This window comes from Schistocerca gregaria, chromosome X (assembly GCF_023897955.1).
Source record: "Schistocerca gregaria isolate iqSchGreg1 chromosome X, iqSchGreg1.2, whole genome shotgun sequence".
In the NCBI taxonomy this organism is placed as follows: domain Eukaryota; kingdom Metazoa; phylum Arthropoda; class Insecta; order Orthoptera; family Acrididae; genus Schistocerca; species Schistocerca gregaria.
In genome coordinates, this window is record NC_064931.1 from 573,690,258 (window position 1) to 573,710,542 (window position 20,285).

Genomic DNA, 20,285 nt, shown 5'->3' on the forward strand with positions numbered 1-20,285 from the left:
AACACACACAGCCTGTGTTGCATGTGAGTGTTGCTGCTAGACTGAATTTTTCATTGTTGTTTCATGTATTGTTGATCAGCTATTTGAAGCAATTAATTATTACAGCATTATTGAAAATGTATAATATCTGACAATAGGGGACAAACACCCTTTTGATTTTTTTATGTTGAAAAGTGTGTGCGCCTGCATGTGGAGTAAATTAATTGTATTCAGTGCACAATACATCTTAAAAACAGAATGACTTTTTAGTAGCATTAAAATAAATGCACACTAACACAACTATTAATATCTTCTTTCTGAAACCATAAGGTTCACAAGGATGAAAAGAACAATAACAAGAAACAGAGGTGTTTAATATCTCAAGTAGTTATTTTATTTCAAATCTTCATAAAAAAATCTTTTATATCACAGATATCAGAAACTTTGATTTCATCATTTGTTACACTATGTGATGCACGTGCAGAAAAGAGTAAGAAATTAAATATTTACACTTATTACAAAAATTATTTTACAGTGGCACTTGCCTCTTGATTAAAAACTTTAAAACTGGTGTGAATTTCATTGCTCCATTTTTTTTTTTTTTTTGTTTTTGTTTTTGAGCCCACATTGAGGGTGTACCTCTGCACAGCAGTGGTTGAGTCTTATTTTATCCAATTTTTAAAACTGAAGTGGGAGGGGTTTTACCCGTCTCTGTTTTGGAATCGGCATTGGGAACGTTTGTATCCGAGAATGATGAGGTACCCCCCTATCTCTCCACATCATTGCTATCAAAATGTACAGACCACCAACACACTTACTTAAGAAATCCATAATTCCTAAGAAGTAAGGAGTCAGTACTTGCAAAAGAATTGTCAGCTGATGCAGGAATTTCAAAGAAAAAAATCCCAGTAGCTTCACTAAATGCAGAAGCCCTGCTAGTACAGTAATTAAAAGCACTGTTATAAAACAAACTGTTTTACTAACATTTTCTGTCGTCAACTCTGAAGTTATTCTATTTACTAGATTTTTGGCAGTTCCATAACTGAAAAAGTCAACAAGAATTGACGAGACTGATCTCAATGAGTTGTCCTCTTCCAGTTCATCTTTAGTTTCATTACCACTATGTTTGTCCTTTCTGTAAAAGAAAACAAGTTTCTATTTAAAATATCACACTGAAATTGAAAGATCAGATTATATTGATAGATACACTTTTTCTGGTTCCAAGAAAATACATGATAAATATTAAGAAGTCATCCATGCAAAAGAAGTGAATACATCACAAATCCCCTTTCCTTGCCTATGTATCACATTCTGATATTACAGTGATGGCAATAAATTAACTGATGTTTCACCAAGTTTCACAGGGTTTATATGCAAGTTGTTGTTGCCATTTCTGTATTTGATTTTTGATATAAACTGTTTTGTGCAGCCTGCACTGGGGTGTACCTCTGCACAGCAGTCGTTGAGTCTTATTTTGTCCAACTTTTAACACTGGAGTGAAAGGGGGTTCTGGTTGAATAAGTTCTAATGATTTTTTTTAACAAATGAGAATAACAATCTCCTGCCCTAACCATTCAAAAAAACTTCATGAGAGAACTTGACTCACTTTCCCTTTCTTTATAATCATCTGCAAAATGTGCTAGTCTACACACTTCTTAAGAAACATATCATATAAAAGTGAGACACCAAAGACTCTTCATCCAAAAGAAAATGCAGCTCTTAAGTTGATGGGACAAGCAAAAGTCACAGAAGCATGTATACAGTAATCACCAAAGGCTGATGTGTCATCTCACCAAAGTAAAATTTCACAGTCTGGGGACAGCGTCTTATTTGGCTTGCCACAGGTACCCCACAGCTACACCGCTAGTTTCACATTCTAATGCCTATTGTTCCAGAAACTTCTGAGCAATTTAAAATTGTCACCTGAACAAAGTCTGAAACCCAATACCTTGTCTTTCAGGGGCAATCCTTTTACTGAGTGAGCTATCTGGGCATGACCCACAATCTGCTCTCACAGCTTAATTTCCAACAGTACCTCTCTCCGAGTTTCCAAACTTTATGGAAGTTCTTCTAAATACATTGCTGGACCAGCACTTCTACAAGAAAGCCTGCTGTGAAGAAATGATTTGGGGGAGAGTTGTATCTTTGATCAACCATTGCGTTCCTTGCAGATTTTACAAGATACATGAAACAGAACACAGACAGAATCCCTCATGCCTGGATAGGCCCAACACATTTAGGTGAGCAGTTCACCATGATGCTGACTGATAAAAGTTTTACATATTTTTAACTATTTTTGCCATTTGGAGTTTCAGGCGTTTAAGCTACGATCGCTGTGGTTGCTGAAGTGCATAGAGAATTTATGCTAACAGGAAACTAGAAACACTGACCAGCTCACAACTCAGGAAACCTGGGTTCCATAATTCTGTATACATCCATATATCACTGAGTTGCTTTAGGTAATCTGCAGTGTTGTCACTGTGTGATAAAAGAAGAATTCAATATTCATAAGTCAATGATGTGGGGCGGGCAATTTGTCACATATTCAGCAGTCAATAGGTACTGAGTAACCAGCTGAATGGTGGTCCGAACAAGGTGGTCATTTCTCCTTTCCTTAGTGTTATATGTGCAAGTTTTCCACCATTAAGTGACCTATCTGTTTCCTAGTGCTCTAACAGTAAATGCAGCATGAGATATGCACATTGCTCAGTGAAGTCTAAATGTTCATTCTGCATTCTTTTTGCTGCAACTGATCCAATATTTAGGGTCCCCTCAACCACTACAAATGTTGAAACTTCCTGCCAGATTAAAATGTAGGCTGTATACACGACCAAGGAAAAAAAAATTCCCAGATTTTTCATGGTTAAAGATACACTTCCCCCCGGGTAAAAATACACTTTTTGTGTTATGTGACAATATACTTTCTGTCAGGACTGTAAAACTTATCAATCCTATGAATGGTTATGGTTTTATGCAGCGGTGTAGAATTTCCCAGCACTATAGAAAACGAAACTCATGGTAAAAAACACGATTTGGAAAGATCTTTGATGTGCAGTAACATGTACACTGCATATTTTCGTATTATTTAAATTTGAATCCCACTAAACACCGCACGTTACTTTCCAAAGCATCGACATCCAGATGTGATGCGCCTTTGTAAGCCAGTCATAGATCATCTCACGTGATCTTGCCAGACGATGATAGCGGATACAGTTCCAGACTGAAGCCCCTGGAACCGCTCGGCCACAGTGGCCGGCAAATGAGAGTCAAATGCTCTGTGATTTAAGAAATTTATCATACATTCTTGCAGATAGTTCATCTTGCGTAAAAGGAAATTTACTTTGAAAGTAATGCTTTTCAAACCACCATTCGCAATATCGTCCCCGCAGCCTGACAGAAACAGGTTAGTTGCAGCAGTTGCCAGAGTGCCAGATAGGCGTCACTGGGCTTGCGCAGCTACGATGACGTAGGAAGCCCGTTTTTTTCATTCGTATGTGTAAAACATTAAAAGATCTCAGATTATGTCATAAAAGAAATAAGACATCAGAATTTTGTGAACCAAACTAAAATGCATGATCTGGCTTAAAGTGCACATTCGTATGTCCAGATTCCCAATGAATTAGGCCTCGACAATATAGCAGGCTTTTCAGTGTGCTTTCCGGGATGTAAATTTTCTTGGAGCACTGGTATTGTATTATCTCATGTTTGGTTCTTTATTATGGCATAACATGCACTTGAAATACTGCGAACAGTTGAATCTAGCCAACAGTGTCGAATTAAACACTTCGTTTCAAATAAATTGACTGCCTCAGCAGAAATGATTAATAAAAGCAAAATTTCAGTAGCAAACCGACAAAAAAAAAAAAAAAAAAAAAAAAAAAAAAAAAAAAAAAAAAAGCACTGTCCAGCAAGGTGATTAATGTTAATAACACATATTAGCCTTCAGTAATTATGTGAATGTATTTTAATTCACTTGATAGCTACTGCCCACAGAAATCCGTTCTGTTTTTATTTGGCTTCAGAGCAGTAAACATAGAGGAAACAGCAAAATTACTAAATGCAAACATGGGTCAGGTAAAGACTACCCACCTCCCCACTACAACTCAGATTGCTCTGCGCATCAGCCCCGGATTTAAGATATTTCCGAACCGGAGCAATACTACATAGTGCCCCACCCCCTCCCATGAGCGTTTGAGATAGGACTTTTCAGAAATATGTTCATTTTGCAGCACACATCTTTATGAAGTGTCTGTTACATAAAACATATATGTTCGAGGACATATTACTTTGTCTTAGGTGTGCAAAAGTGCAGCGCCAAGCCCCTTCTATTGCATCTCACTGAATTTCGTTGCGTGGAATTCAAACGTGTATATTTTGTAATGGATGCCATCAGACTATATTCAGGACAAGTTTTACATCCTACCCCTCCTTTTTTTTAAAAAAAAAAAAAACACACCTCACAATTAATACTGGATGAGATGATTTGTAACCAGGAGAACAACAACTCTTCAGAAAATTTGCACTCTTTAATCATCTAGTGGTGCAGTTCTTCTTCTTGTTTCCGTGCTTGCAACGAAAATGTGATGAGAAGTTTCGCCTAATGCAAGACACCTTTTTTCTGTTTTGTTTCATCCATATATGTTTCAGCACATTTGTGATATCGTCAGTGGGTTTAATTTTTATTTTCAACTTACATGATGTTATTGTCCATTTATTTTAGTAACTATTCTGCTACACAATATACAACTTGTCATAGTTTTGAAGTTGTGGTGCGTTCCCCTGTGTTGTTGGCAAAGTAAATAGGCTTCCTTCGTGACATATGGCTGCTTAGCATGGCACTTTTTCGATTTCTCAAAACATAGGCAGAGTTTTCGCTGACATTACGACGTGTGGTCGCTTGGCACTGGACAAATCGAAAAAGTGCAGTGCCAAGCGACCACAGGTCACGAAGTAAGCCTATCTACAGCAATGTATTTAGAAGAACTTCCAAGAAGTTTGGAAACTAGGAGAGAGGTACTGTTGGTAATTAAGCTGTCAGAGCAGATCTTGGGTCATGCCCAGATAGCTCACTTAGTAAAAAGATTGCCCGTAAAAGACAAGGTATTGGGTTTCAGATTTGGTTCAGGTGACAATTTTAAATTGCTCAGACGTTTCTGGAACAATAGGCATTAGAATGTGAAACCAGCGGTGTAGCTGTGGGGTACCTGTAGCAAGCCAAATAAGATGCTGTCCACAGACCGTGAAATTTTACTCTGGTGAGATGACACATAAGCCTTTGGTGATTACTGTATATGTGCTTCTGTGACTTTTTCTTGTCCCATCAACTTTAAGAGCTGCATTTTCTTTTGAATGAAGAGTCTTTGGCATCTTACTTTTATATGATATGTTTCTTAAGAAGTGTGTAGACTAGCACAATTTGGAGATGATTATAAAGAAAAGGAAAGTGAGTCAAGTTCTCTCATGAAGTTTTTTTGAATGGTTAGGGCAGGAAATTGTTATTCTCATTTGTTAAAAAAAAATTCATTAGAACTTATTCAACCAGAAACCCCTCCCACTCCAGTGTAGAGTAACAAAATGCAAAAGCTTCTGCGAGTGTATTTATCAACTGTCATTTTCGTATTGGCAGTCATGTATTGGATTTTGCATACTTTAAACTTATGGTTATTGTTTAAGTATTATGAAGTAGAGTCACAAGTGGCAAAAATGTGTAACATTTACGACACTGTGTGGGCTGTTGTGGCTGATTTCTCCACATGTCTCAGTCAGCAATACTATTTACGTTTGATTATCCTGGTATTGATGGATCATCCAACATAGACTTTCCCTCATGTACATGGTACACAGTATATTCCCGGCATTGCGAGTGGGTTCCTTTTGTCCTTCGCCAGGTCTAAGACACTTTTTGATCTCTTTTGTCAGTTTCTAAATAGTTTTTACAGCATGTCTGCACAACATACAGCTAATTCTGTATGTCACGCTTGGGATGTAAGGCAAAAAGGCCATGCCAGACAATAATTATTCTGATGTCTCACTTTGCTGACATTTCTTATGCAACTGGTACACCATCCACTGCACCTCAGAACATCTTATAGTCGTTGCATATCATGTTTGAGGTGCTGCACCTCACCTCGCCTTGTGAGCAGTACTAGCATTTTAATCATTCCCCTTTCTGGCTTGGGTGATGATTTAAGAGTTTGAGAAGCTATCGGTTTGTGTGTGTAGGATTCTGATACATGCTGTAACTCATTTGATGGTTACAAGAAATGGCGAGAACCTGGAGGGACCTGTAAACCATGTAATTAGCTTAGTGAGATTTTTAATTCTGTAAGTAGTTATGTCTTATAAAATTTGCTCCACCATTGCTCAAAACATTAGTGAACACACACACAGTAGGAGTCAAGAAAGAAAGTGATTCACTTCAACATACGTCATGCGCTTTTCTGAAAATCTCTTTACATAATACTCAAATTAGTGGCAGGACTACTGGTCTTGTGGGTACACAGTTATAGATACCAAATCAACAGCAAAGTGAATGCATTATTGTAGTAAAGATACATACAGAGCCCATACCATCACTAAGCTTAAGTTTGTATGCTTGTGTCCATAGATGGAGATGATATTAAAATACCCTATTATGAGATGAAAGTACTATTTCTGATAGTTAATAGACAGGAGAATTTAATTCTGATGGGGGATTGGAATTCGATGGTAGGAAAAGGAAGAGTACAAAAAATAGTAGGAGAATGTGAACTGGTGGAAAGGGATGAAATGATAAGCAGGTTGGGAGAATTTTGCACAGAAAACAATTTAATCACTGCAAATACTTATTTTAAGAAAGAGAAAAACAACTAGAGGCACTAGAAGTTTTCAGATAGCTTACATAATGATAAGACAGAAAATTTAAAACAGATTTTAAAATGTAAAACATTTCTAAGGCCACATATGGACTCTGACAATAATTTGTTACTTGTGGGCTGCAGATTAAAACTGAAGAAATTGTAGACTAGTCAGAAACTGAGGAGATTGGACCTGAATAAAGTAGAGGAAGCTGAGAGTTTCAAAAAGAACATTACACAACAATTAACTGTAAGAGGAAAAAAGAATACAACATAATATGAATGGGTAGCTTTGAGATGTGAAATAGTGAAGGCAGCGGAGGATAAAATAAGCAAAAACATCAGCCCCCAGGTGAAATTCTTGGAGAACACTTGGTATATTGAATTAGTACAGAAAGTTCTAGCAGAACGTAAATAATTTAGGAGTAGAGGTAACAAATCATCGAATAATAGAGGCACCAAGTTGTTGACAGGCACACAATAAGATGAAAACTTTGCTGGGTTTCAGAATAATTCTTTTTTGAGCGAGAGTGAACACACACACACACACACACACACACACACACACACACACACACACACACACACAAATCTGGACCCACAGCCAAGACATCATATGCTTACTCTTCTGCACAGCCTCAACATCATCTCTTCCATTTGTTTTACATGGTCCTTCCTAGATGTTGACCTTAACATATCTGATGGCTCCATCTACACTTCTGCCTATATCATGCTCTTCACATAAAAAAATTAAAAAAAAAAATCACTCACAAACAGTTGGGTCATATGGTGCTTCTGCAGTGACGAGAACTTCCTAGTCACATGCCAAAGGGCTTCACAGACAGGCACTGGTCCCCAACCATAGTCAACAAACAGATTTCCTGCTTCTTATCTTCACACACTCCTAATCCTCCCACCGCGCCCAAGCACCAGCTGCAAAGGAGCATCCCCTTTATCAGCCAATATTATCCCTGGATTGGAACAACTGGACCATATCTTTCACCAAGCCTTCGATTATCTATCATCATGCCCAGAAATGAGGGGCATCCTACATACCTCTCGTAAAGTGGTATGGTATTTTGCTGCCCACCCAACCTGTACAATGCTCTGGTCCATCCCTATGTCACATCCACTCTCAAACCCATGCCACACAGGTCACATACTTGTGGAAGACCCTGGTGGAAGCCCTATTGAATTCACCCAACCAGCACAGCCTACTCCAGTCCCATCACTGGCTTATCCTAACCCATCAGTGGCAGAGCCACCTGTGAAAGCAGCCAGGTCTCTCCCAACTCTTCTGCACAACATTTTATGTAGGCATGACCACCATCCAACTGTCCACTCAAATGAATGGTCACCATCAAAATATGGCCAACAGCAAAGTTTTCCACCCAGTCCTGGAACATGCTGCTGAGCATAGCATGTTCATTTTCAGTGACTACTTCACAATCTGTGCCACACCATCTGCCCCCCCCCCCCCCCCCCCCTTCAGCGCCAGCACTTCTGAATTATGTGGATCCTTCATTCCCATTATCCTCCTAGCCTCAATCTCTGGTAACCCTCAGTACCCACACTATCTTCCCCACTGCTTCTCCCTCTGTTCTGTTACCCCCTCCCAATGGATGGGGAAAAAAGGAAAGTTATAGAGACCTCTAGTGGAAAGATAAGCAACTGTGTGAATATCAAGAGCATGAAGGCAAGCCAGTACCAAACAAGAAAGAGAAGTTTGAAATGTGGAAGGAATAATAGGAGATCTATACAAGGGAGACAAAAATGAAGACTCCATTACAGAAATAGAAGAGGAAGTAGCTGAAGTTGGCTTTGGAGGTAAAATAATGTCAGAAGAGTTTGACAGAGCACCGAAAAGACCTCAGTTGAAACAAGGCCCCTGGACTACATGATAATACCTTAGAATTATTGAGGTCCTTGGGAGGGCCAGCCATTACAAAACTATTCCATCTGGTAAGCAAGATATACGAGTTACAAAATACCCTCAGACTTCAAGAAGAATGTAATACTTCATATTCCAAAGAAGGCAGGTACGAAGACTTTTTTGTTGTGACTACTTGGAGAATAATATGTCTGTGTTGTGTGGGGTGCAGAGGTGTTGATGCCATTCTACCATTGTTGAGGAATTCTTTCACAGGCAGAAATTAAGTCTGGGCTATGATCTAATGTAGTGGCAGTCTGACATTATGAATCAGTGGGGTATGAATAGTCTCTGCAAATTCTAGAACTGTCTGCCCATCCTTGCCATTGCATTCCAACTCGAGACTTTTCATATGAATATTGTGGTAGCCTAGAGGCATAGTTCATATTACAACGTCATGGGTTAAATTAACAACACACTGTGCAAATGCTGCACAGAATCTCAGTACGGCACTCAGTTTGGTGAACCTGTTGTCATTTTTGGTTCTCCCTGTCTTAAGCATGCTGCACATTAAAAAAAAATCTTTGAGATAGATTAGATTAGATTCAGTTTTTGTTCCACAGACCCAAAAAATGAGATGACTAATTGTGACTGTTGTGACCAAGTGCTGTCAAACCTGAAATCTAATAGACATTTTTACTTAAGCTGGTTTAACAGTCTCTGTTAAGATATTCATCTATAGAGTAGGAGGAGTTGCCCATCAAAAAGTCTTTGAAACACTGTTTAAACCATGCTTTAGCTGAAAACAAGTTTTTAATGGTTGCTGGAAATTTATTAAAAATGCATATTCCTCAATATTGGACCCCTTTTTGGACAAATGTAAATGATTTTAGGTCGTTATGTAGATTGTTCTTATTGCTAGTATTGATACTATATATTGAACTATTGGTTGAAAATAGAGATTTCTTATTTGTAATAAATTTCATTCAGGAATAAATATACTGGGAAGCTGTGGTTAGAATACAAAGTTCCTTGAACAGGTTCCTACATGATGTTTAACTTCAGCATATTTTAGCCAGTCTGGAAATGTTCTGTTGATAAGAGATTGATTACACAAATAACTTAAAACGAGAACTCAACTCGCATGAGCACTCTTTGATTAACTTTGTTGGTATTTTATCATACTCACTAGAATACTTAGACTTGAAGGATTTTATGATGGATGCTACTTCCTTGGGAGACGTGAGTGTCATTTGCATTTTACTGAAGTTAACTGGTCTCGGCTACTCCATTCCACTGTTCACCGGACCTGATAACCCCAAGCTGTCAGTAACATAAATGAAGCACTTGTTTAAGAGGTTTGCAACACTACATGCACTTGTTAAGCTATCAGTTTCTCATCCTTTTTGGCTCCACCTGTCTATTTTCACTATATCCCATACAGTTTTTATTTTGTTGCCCGATGTAATTATCTTTTTCTCATAATAAAGCTGCTTTGATTTCTGGATTACTTGCTTCAATATTTTCCAGTATTCTTTGTAATGCTTTACAATGCTAACATCAGAGCTGTTCCTAGATAGCAGATACAGTCTCATTTTTGTCCCACATGATATCTTTATTCCTTGTGTAATGCATGGTTTATTTTTTTACTTCTGTCTGATTTGAGTTACCTACAGGGTAAAACAATTTTCAAAAGTGGAGGTAACTTTATTAGTGGATGCTTTGTATTTTCCATTTGAGTCAGAAGTATTCTAAAGATCTATCAAGTTCATGTCTGTGCAATTTCCTGAATTTTTAAATTTTTGACTTATTTATTACCCTGCTGTACTCAGATTTAATAGATTTTTTATCCTGACAAGTTTCAAAATATAACATGAGATGCTGCATGTCATGATCACATAGCCCATTTATTATTGGTTTTGTGATATGACCTCTTTCCCTAGATTTGTCTATAGAGATATTATCAATAGCAGTCTCAGAGCGTTTATGTATCCTAGTTGCAAAGTTCACAGCAAATTGAATGATAGTGTTACTGACTGCAATAATTGTGCACTGATAGAGCTTTTCAATAAATCCACATTAAAATCACCAGCAACCACTATTTCCTTGGTTTTTTTTTTTTTTTTTTTTTTTTTTTTTTTTTTTTTTTTTTTACTGAGAGATGGAACAACAGGGCTTCCAGATTTTTTATGAAGAGGTTAAAATTTCCTGAATGTGATCTGTATACACCAACAATTATAAAGGACTTCTTATGAATACTACATCTGTTGCATGAGCTTCTAAGTGCCGCTCTGAGCAAAATTTATTAATATAAATATTCTTGAAATCAAAACAGTTTCTGCCAAATGTGGTAACTCCTCCTTCCTCTGTATTTTCTTTACAGAAGTAAGAAGTTAACTTGAATCCTGCAACATTTAACATATCTATACCAGTGGTCACATGATGTTCAGAGAGTCAAATTAATATCAACTGGTTTGCTCAACTCTAATTCTTCAACACATATAAGCAACTCATTAAGCTTAACCCTTCATCCTTGAATATTCTGATGCAATAAGGATAACTGATTTTGTGCACTGGCTGAATTACAACTCGATGAACATAATTTTCCTATCGTGTTTTGAGTATCTCTTAATTTCCATCAGGGGCTGTCTGCATGAATTGCATACATTAAAATTTGCTTTCTGGCTGCCTGTTTCATCAATGTGAATATCATTTTCAGCCTGTCTCTGACCATCATTTGTTTCTGCCATCCCTACCCTACGAAAACTGCCCTTCTGTCATTTGTAACCACTGGTATTTTACCTCTTGTGACAGTTTTCCCTTCCCTTTCCTCTTAAGGTGAGAGCCATGCATAGTACAGTCCCACATGCTGACAGAGTCAACAGGAACCGCACTGATATGAGACCCCACACCTGATCCATGCAGCTGTTCCACCTCTAAATTAACTCTCCTAACAGGAGAGTTTAATAAGGCTGGTCATGGTGCCTCAGAACAGACATGAGCTCAACACCAGTATGTCTCATTGCTGAAGCTATCTTTACCAGGTCAATCTCAATTGAATAATTAGGTTTCCTATCTACGCTGTTGCCCGCCCCACCCATTATTACCAAGCTGTCTTCCTTTTTAAAGTCTTTGCAAAGTGAACCTACATCTTCCATCATCTGACCCAGACTTGCACTAGGTTTAAAAAAACTTGTGACCTGGTAACCTGACCCTAGATCAGCCTGCAACAGTTGGCCCACACTTCTACCATGTGAACTACCTAACAACAAAACTTACTTTCTTCTTCTTCTTCTTCTTCTTCTTCTTCTTCTCCTCCTCCTCCACAACTTTTTCTGATTTCTCACTTTTCAAACACTTTTTGAAAGTTTGTTGTGTCCTGTCTACCCCTACATCTATTGGTGGCACAACAGTTTCCAACAGTGACAACAGATCAAACCCATTTTCCACATTCACAACAACACTGTCTGAGGAAGTCCTATTCCTTGTTACTTCCTATGTCTCTTTTCCCTTCTCCCCCTTAACCTTTCCAGATTTTGTTTCACTTTATCTAGTTCTGCCTGAAGGGCAGAAATCTTCTCCTCCTGTTCCACTACCTTCCTATCTCTACAGCATATCCTACACAACCAATAAGCATTTTTTATTTCCTCAATTCCCATGCTGCTAAAGTCACCCACATGAAAGAAACTGCAATAACCCTAACACCACACCCTGGAACTAACAATCCTACAGCACATCATACACTTCTCACTCATGGCAAAGAAATTTTAGCTTTAGTCTAAGTTAAAACAAGAATACCTTCCTAGGCTACTCAATAAATATATTAAATTTCTTAGCAAGTTTAGGCTGAAAGTTGGGATACTAATTCAAAATTTCTGGACACGAAAGGAAAGCAGTCATTGAGAAGGGAGTGAGACATGGTTGAAGATTATCCCCCATGTGATTCAATGTTTACTTTAAGCAAGATGTGAAGAAAGCAAAATAACAAATTCGGAGAGGTTAAAGCTGGAGGACAAGAAATAAAAACTCTGAGGTATTCCAATGACACTGTAACTCAGTCAGTAGTTACAAAAGACTTGGAAGAACAACTAAACGTAATGGACAATGCCTCAAAAAGAGGTTGAAAGAAGAACACAAGCAAAAGTATAACAAGGGTAATGGAATGTACTCAAATCAAAGCAGCTTACATTGAGGGAATTAGATTACAAAATGAGATACTAGAAGAAATAGATGTATTTTGCTATCTAGGCAACAAAATAAGTGACAATGGGCAAAGTAGAGAGGATATAAAGTGCAAGCTGGCAATAGCAAACAATCAGTTTCTGTAAAAGAGAAATTTGTTAACATCAAAGTAAAAAAATTGAATGCTAGGAAGTCTTTACTGAAGATATTTTTCTGGATCCCTTGTATGGAAGTGAAACATGGAAAATACACAGTTCAGGCAAGAAAGACTACAAGCTTTGGAAATATGGTGCTACAGAAGAATGCAGAAGATAAGAATAGTGTATTAGATGACTAACAAGGAGGTACTGGATCGAATTTGGGGGAAAAGAAATTTATGGCAAAAATTCCATTTACTTATCTTGGTTCATGAATGACATATTTTACTGCATACATGAAATGTATTTGCAGTTTTGAATATGGACGACAATGAAAATTTGTGTTAGACTGGGACTTTAACGCTTATCGTGAGTGGTCGCCTTACCATTTGGCTATATGAGCATGGCTCATAGCCAGACCCAAATTTCAATGTCATCAACAATGTATTTACAACTTGCATTCCTACATCCATTATGCATATTCCCATACAGGGGAGACATTTTACTTGAAAGTCATTTGCCTGGTGTCAGCACATAAATATGATATTGCATCATAAATTGGAATAACACAGGTACTACAATATCATATTTTACTGTGATCTGGTTTCAATATCACTATGTTCCAGTCTACACACAAGACAAAAATTGGCCACCTGAAGATGGAGTGGCAAGTGATGCAATGACATACAGAGGAAAGATGTAGTAATTCAGAGGGTGGGGGAGGTTTGTAGCACTGTAGTAGTTGATGTATGTGACATGGCTTAGTATGGTCCATAGCTGCTTCAAGTGTTGTTAAGATAACTAAACCAATGCAGAGCTTCACAAACCCTTAAAATCCAGGTCTTTCTGACCCCAACTTCCTCCCCCTCTTCCATCACATAAATGCATGTTAAGTGACAGCAGCAACACATTCATATTTTGAACTGCGAGCCACTCATTTTCCAACAGCACATTGTTTTTCTCCTAAGCAGTTCGACAACAATGTGCACAGTAGAGGAGGGGAATATGATGGAATGGCAACATATCAGGCCATATTATCTCTGTAAGATTTGGAGCCAGCATGCTCATTTAAGTTAGTTTGTGACACATCCCAGCAGAGCATATCAAACAATAATATCATTTTATTCCATCATCTATCTGGCATGCATGCAGGACAGAAGTATGTCTTCTGATATTTTGGTTGTTAATTGTACAGCCATCTTCAAGGTGAGTGCTCAAGCGTGTCTATTTACATGCTGAAATGCTAGAACCTCTCAATACAATGACATACTGTGCAGTAAAATGCACACTGTCAGAGATAAAACTATGCATGGGTCACAGATAAGACCATTGGAACAACACATACAGTTTAGTAAGCACCTAGTCAATAAATCCACAGTGCTTACAAATTATATGATTAATTATAAAAATAGAGTCAGGTGCTGAATGTCACGCAGTGAAGATTCAGAACAATAATTCTTCTGATGTTGTGAACATGGAGTGAGTGATCCTCCTCATGTCAAACTACACTCCTGGAAATGGAAAAAAGATCACATTGACATGGGTGTGTCAGACCCACCATACTTGCTCCGGACACTGCGAGAGGGCTGTACAAGCAATGATCACAGGCACGGCACAGCGGACACACCAGGAACCGCGGTGTTGGCCGTCGAATGGCGCTAGCTGCGCAGCATTTGTGCACCACCGCCGTCAGTGTCAGCCAGTTTGCCGTGGCATACGGAGCTCCATCGCAGTCTTTAACACTGGTAGCATGGCGCAACAGCGTGGACGTGAACCGTATGTGCAGTTGATGGACATTGAGCGAGGGCGTATAGTGGGCATGCGGGAGACCGGGTGGACGTACCGTCGAATTGCTCAACACGTGGGGCGTAAGGTCTCCACAGTACATCAATGTTGTCGCCAGTGGTCGGCGGAAGGTGCACGTGCTCGTCGACCTGGGACCGGACCGCAGCAACGCACGGATGCACGCCAAGACCGTAGGATCCTACGCAGTGCCGTAGGGGACCGCACCGCCACTTCCCAGCAAATTAGGGACACTGTTGCTCCTGGGGTATCGGCGAGGACCATTCGCAACCATCTCCATGAAGCTGGGCTACGGTCCCGCACACCGTTAGGCCGTCTTCCGCTCACGCCCCAACATCGTGCAGCCCGCCTCCAGTGGTGTCGCGACAGGCGTGAATGGAGGGACGAATGGAGACGTGTCGTCTTCAGCGATGAGAGTCGCTTCTGCCTTGGTGCCAATGATGGTCGTATGCGTGTTTGGCGCCGTGCAGGTGAGAGCCACAATCAGGACTGCATACGACCAAGGCACACAGGGCCAACACCCGGCATCATGGTGTGGGGAGCGATCTCCTACACTGGCCCTACACCTCTGGTGATCGTCGAGGGGACACTGAATAGTGCACGGTACATCCAAACAGTCATCGAACCCATCGTTCTACCATTCCTAGACCAGCAAGGGAACTTGCTGTTCCAACAGGACAATGCACGTCCGCATGTATCCCGTGCCACCCAACGTGCTCTAGAAGGTGTAAGTCATCTACCCTGGCCAGCAAGATCTCCGGATCTGTCCCCCATTGAGCATGTTTGGGACTGGATGAAGTGTCGTCTCACGCGGTCTGCACGTCCAGCACAAACACTGGACCAACTGAGGCGCCAGGTGGAAATGGCATGGCAAGCCGTTCCACAGGACTACATCCAGCATCTCTACGATCGTCTCCATGGGAGAACAGCAGCCTGCATTGCTGCGAAAGGTGGATATACACTGTACTAGTGCCAACATTGTGAATGCTCTGTTGCCTGTGTCTATGTGCCTGTGGTTCTGTCAGTGTGATCATGTGATGTATCTGACCCCAGGAATGTGTCAATAAAGTTTCCCCTTTCTGGGACAATGAATTCACGGTGTTCTTATTTCAATTTCCAGGAGTGTAATACATCCAAAAATGGTAGACAGCCATTCCTCTCCCATTCCACAATAAACTTTATTTTTCATCAGCTGAATAAATACACTCAAGAGTCCCCATAAATTTATCCTCGTTTTGAGGTCCAAACTAGGACATGTGTCACCACCATACGTCTGGCACACAGCCCTTTTAAAAACTATAGATAAGTGCTTTTTCTTCAAAATCCTCCATAAATAAATCAACCATCAGGTGTGAGAGAGTATGGTGACAATGATCACATTTACCCATAAAAGGTCTCAACAATAGGGCTAACTATTTAGCCATTCAATAAGCAGGTGCTCTTGTCTTACCCACTATCAGACTGAAAGTCAATACTTTTAGAATCTGCTACAAGTGTGGTTTATGATTTACAGTTTCCTCTGAATCAGTGTTTTGTTTCTGTGTAACTTTGTGGACCTTGGGAAGGTCATATAATCAAAGAAGTACTGAGCTGTGCCCCTTCAGTCTGTTGGTAGCCTCCTTGGGTACAAAGCTGCAGTTCAGGAGCAAAGCAGTTTTTCTTTGAACATGGGCAGTGTTGTCCTTGTTGATATTACGATATGTTGACTCATCGAGTAGGTTGTCCACTTTCTCTTTGTAAACCCCAAAGTCACATCATTACCTTTATCTGCAGGAAGATCCACCATCTGAGAATAATTTCAGAGATTATGGAGTGCAGCTCTCTCAGACAAGGATATGTTGGTTTTTTGCGGCTGGGATCTTATAAGTGCTTGGCATGCATCACGGAGCATTTCCTCAGCAGCATCACCAGCAGTTTTTTGACAGATTGTTTCATTCTCTGATATAATATGTCAATGGCGTGTGTTTCAGTGTAGGAGTAAAATTCAAACACTTCCTAAAACAACTTCCATCACATTGTCTGGATTGTTATTTGTTAAATTAAAAACAGAACATTTAAAAGAAGTTTGTTGCTGTGGCAGAATAATGAAGTGGTATGCCATCAGCCCACCCCCAGAAAATAGGAGAGAGAGTAGTTGCTTATCTTGAGATGTAAGTGATGCAACTCTCCTGTGATCAAATCCAACTTTTAATGAGTATACCCAGTTCCATCTTTAAACAGAGTCTAGCTTGCTTTATGAGTAATCTTATTTGCAGAAGCAGTCTCCATGAAATGTACCATTTTGCCAAATTCAGAATAGTTGTTTCACTGATTGTTCCAAAGTGGCATGAAATTATGGTGACTGAGGTCAGGCAAGACCTGTTGCAATTATTACACCATGAGCCAACTGTACAAACATCTCTGACTGGAAATCAATTTTGACCTCATTTCAGAACATGAACCCAGTTAACAAATTCATTATGTTGCGTAACATTGACCTAGGAAAAACTGAATTAAGTTCACTGCTGACCTGAAACAGCACAAGACATGCTTGGCAACACCCTTGAATACCTATCAACATGATTATCACGCTTCAACTGCAATTGTAAATCATGCATTGTAGAAATACAGTATTCATTATGATTTTGTGTTGTAACGATGAAGGAAAAAGGGTGGAAGAAATTTCTCAAACTGCTTCAAGACCAAAATCATTGAAATTGCCAGATATCTGTAAATTAAACAAAACAAAATAATAATAATAATTTTCAGCACTTAACGCTCTTGAACAGAGAATGCTGTTCACCACAATGGCCCAGAACGTTAGGAAAACAGCATATGGTGTATTCAGATGCTGCGGTTTCAAAACACAGTGCAGTCATAATTATCTTTATAATTAACACCATCAAAAATACATCATTCTGCAGCTGATAATTACGTCCACCTGGCATTGGCCTGTAGGTGCCACAGCTAATTTGACTGTGAACGCAAATGGTAAAAGGCAGTTGCTTTGCATCATGGTTTAAGAAGTTTGCTGAACACAATAAAAACAAACATAGCACACATCAAAACTTCCTGGATTAAACCTGTGTGTGGAACTAGGACATGAAACCTGGGAGCTTTGCCTTTCATAGGCAACTGCTCTACCAACTGAGCTACCCCAGTAGGACTTGTGACTTGTCCTCACAGCTTTACTTTATTTATTTACACGTCAAGTTCTGTAGGACCAAATAAAGGAGCAATTGGAAAGGTCATGGAATGTGTCAGTACATGAAATTCAACAAAAAGTAATAATAGATAAAAATAAAATGTTTATGTACCCAAAAGAGTCAAGCCATATGGTTAAATAAATGCAATCAACAATATAACAAACATCAGCTTAATTTTTCAAGGAGTTACTCAACAGAATAGAAGGAATGGCCCATGAAGAAACTCTTCAGTTTCAATTTGAAAGTGCGTGGATTACTGCTAAGATTTTTGAATTCTTGTGGTAGTTTATTGAAAATGGCTGCAAAAGTTTCCTTTCTGCACAAGAGTTAAGGAAGTCCGATCCAAATGCAGGTTGGATTTCTGGCGAGTATTAACTGAGTGAAAGCTGCTTATTCTTGGGAATAAGCTGATATTATTAACAGAATTGACAGTAAAGAATATATATATATATATATATATATATATATATATATATATATATATATACAAAGATTCCAAGACTTACCAAGCGGGAAAGCGCCGGCAGACAGGCACATGAACAAAACACACAAACACACACACAGAATTACTAGCTTTCGCAATCGATGGTTGCTTCTTCAGGAAGGAGAGGGAAAGACGAAAGGATGTGGGTTTTAAGGGAGAGGGTAAGGAGTCATTCCAATCCCGGGAGCGGAAAGACTTCCCTTAGGGGAAAAAAAGGACAGGTGTACACTCGCACACACACACACACACACACATATCCATCCGCACATACACAGACTTTATATTCTGGAAGTCTTTGGCTGCCAGTGCCGATTATTAATCAAAATTTAAGCATTGGCGGATGGATGTGTGTGTGTGTGTGTGTGTGTGTGTGTGTGTGTGTGTGTGTGTGTGTGTGTGTGTGTGTGAGTGTACACCTGTCCTTTTTTTCCCCTAAGGGAAGTATTTCCGCTCCCGGGATTGGAATGACTCCTTACCCTCTCCCTTAAAACCCACATCCTTTCGTCTTTTCCTCTCCTTCCTGAAGAAGCAACCATCGGTTGCGAAAGCTAGTAATTCTGTGTGTGTGTTTGTGTGTTTTGTTCATGTGCCTGTCTGCCGGCACTTTCCCGCTTGGTAAGTCTTGGAATCTTTGTTTTTAATATATTTTTCCCATGTGGAAGTTTCTTTCTATATATATATATATATATATATATATATATATATATATATATATATATATATATATATATATATAAATTTGCACCCGTTATCTAGGGGAAGCATCTTTGATTCATATTCAAAAATCTTTGGTTCTGGGTTCGAATCCCGCCAATGCTTAAATTTTGATTAATAATCGGCACTGGCAGCCAAAGACTTACAGAATATAAAGTCACACTAATTCTGCCAACAGCCTTGTCAAAGAGGGTGCAAGAGCGGACAGAGGTTCAGGGCACTGTCTTGTCCTAGGCATGGGGAACTGCCCCTAAAGGTGGAAGAATCAGCAATGATCAATGGCATGAGGATGCAGAAGGCAATAGAAACCACTGTATTAAAGACATGTAACGTGTATCCACAGGACATGTGGCCTGTAACTCAAGAAGTATCATCATAATCTCTCCATTGGCAAAAGATTCCGGAATAGTCCCCAATTCGGATCTCTGGAAAGGGACTGCCATAGGGGGAGGTTACCACGAGAAAAAGATTGAATAATCAACGAAAGGATAACATTATATGAGTCGGGGCATGGAATGTCAGAAGCTTAAATGTTGTAGGGAAACTAGAAAATCTGAAAAGGGAAATGCAAAGGCTCAATCTAGATATAGTAGGGGTCAGTGAAGTGGAAAGAAGACAAGGATTTCTTGTCAGATGAGTATAGGGTAATATCAACAGCAGAACAAGGTATAACGGGAGTAGGATTCATTATGAATAGGAAGGTAGAGCAGAGAGTGTGTTACTGTGAACAGTTCAGTGACGGGGTTGTTCTTATCAGAGTCGACAGCAAACCAACACCAACAACGATAATTGAGGTATACATGCCGTGTCGCAAGCTGAAGATGAAGAGATAGAGAAAGTGTACGAGGATATTGAAAGGGTAATACAGTGTGTGAAGGAGAATGAAAATTTAAGTCATGGGGGACTGGAATGCAGCTGTAAGGAGAGGAGTAGAAGAAAAGGTTACAGGAGAATATGGGCTTGGGACAAGGAATGAGAGAGGAGAAAGACTAATTGAGTTCTGTAACAAGTTTCAGCTAGTAACAGCAAATGTTCTGTTCAAGAATCACAAGAGGATGTGGTATACTTGGAAAAGACTGGGTGATAAGGGAAGAT

General features: G+C 39.4%; 1 protein-coding gene across 1 annotated transcript in view; it reads right to left on the reverse strand.

Moving 5' to 3' along the window:
- Positions 1–350: 350 nt before the first annotated feature.
- The window catches only part of LOC126298951 (uncharacterized), a 68,046-nt gene continuing 48,111 nt past the window's right edge, over positions 351–20,285 (reverse strand). Inside the window, exon 4 of the mRNA XM_049990555.1 lies at positions 351–1,114. Within this exon, the coding sequence (XP_049846512.1) occupies positions 658–1,114 (457 nt within the window). The 3' untranslated portion in view covers positions 351–657. The remainder of the gene's footprint in view (positions 1,115–20,285) is intronic.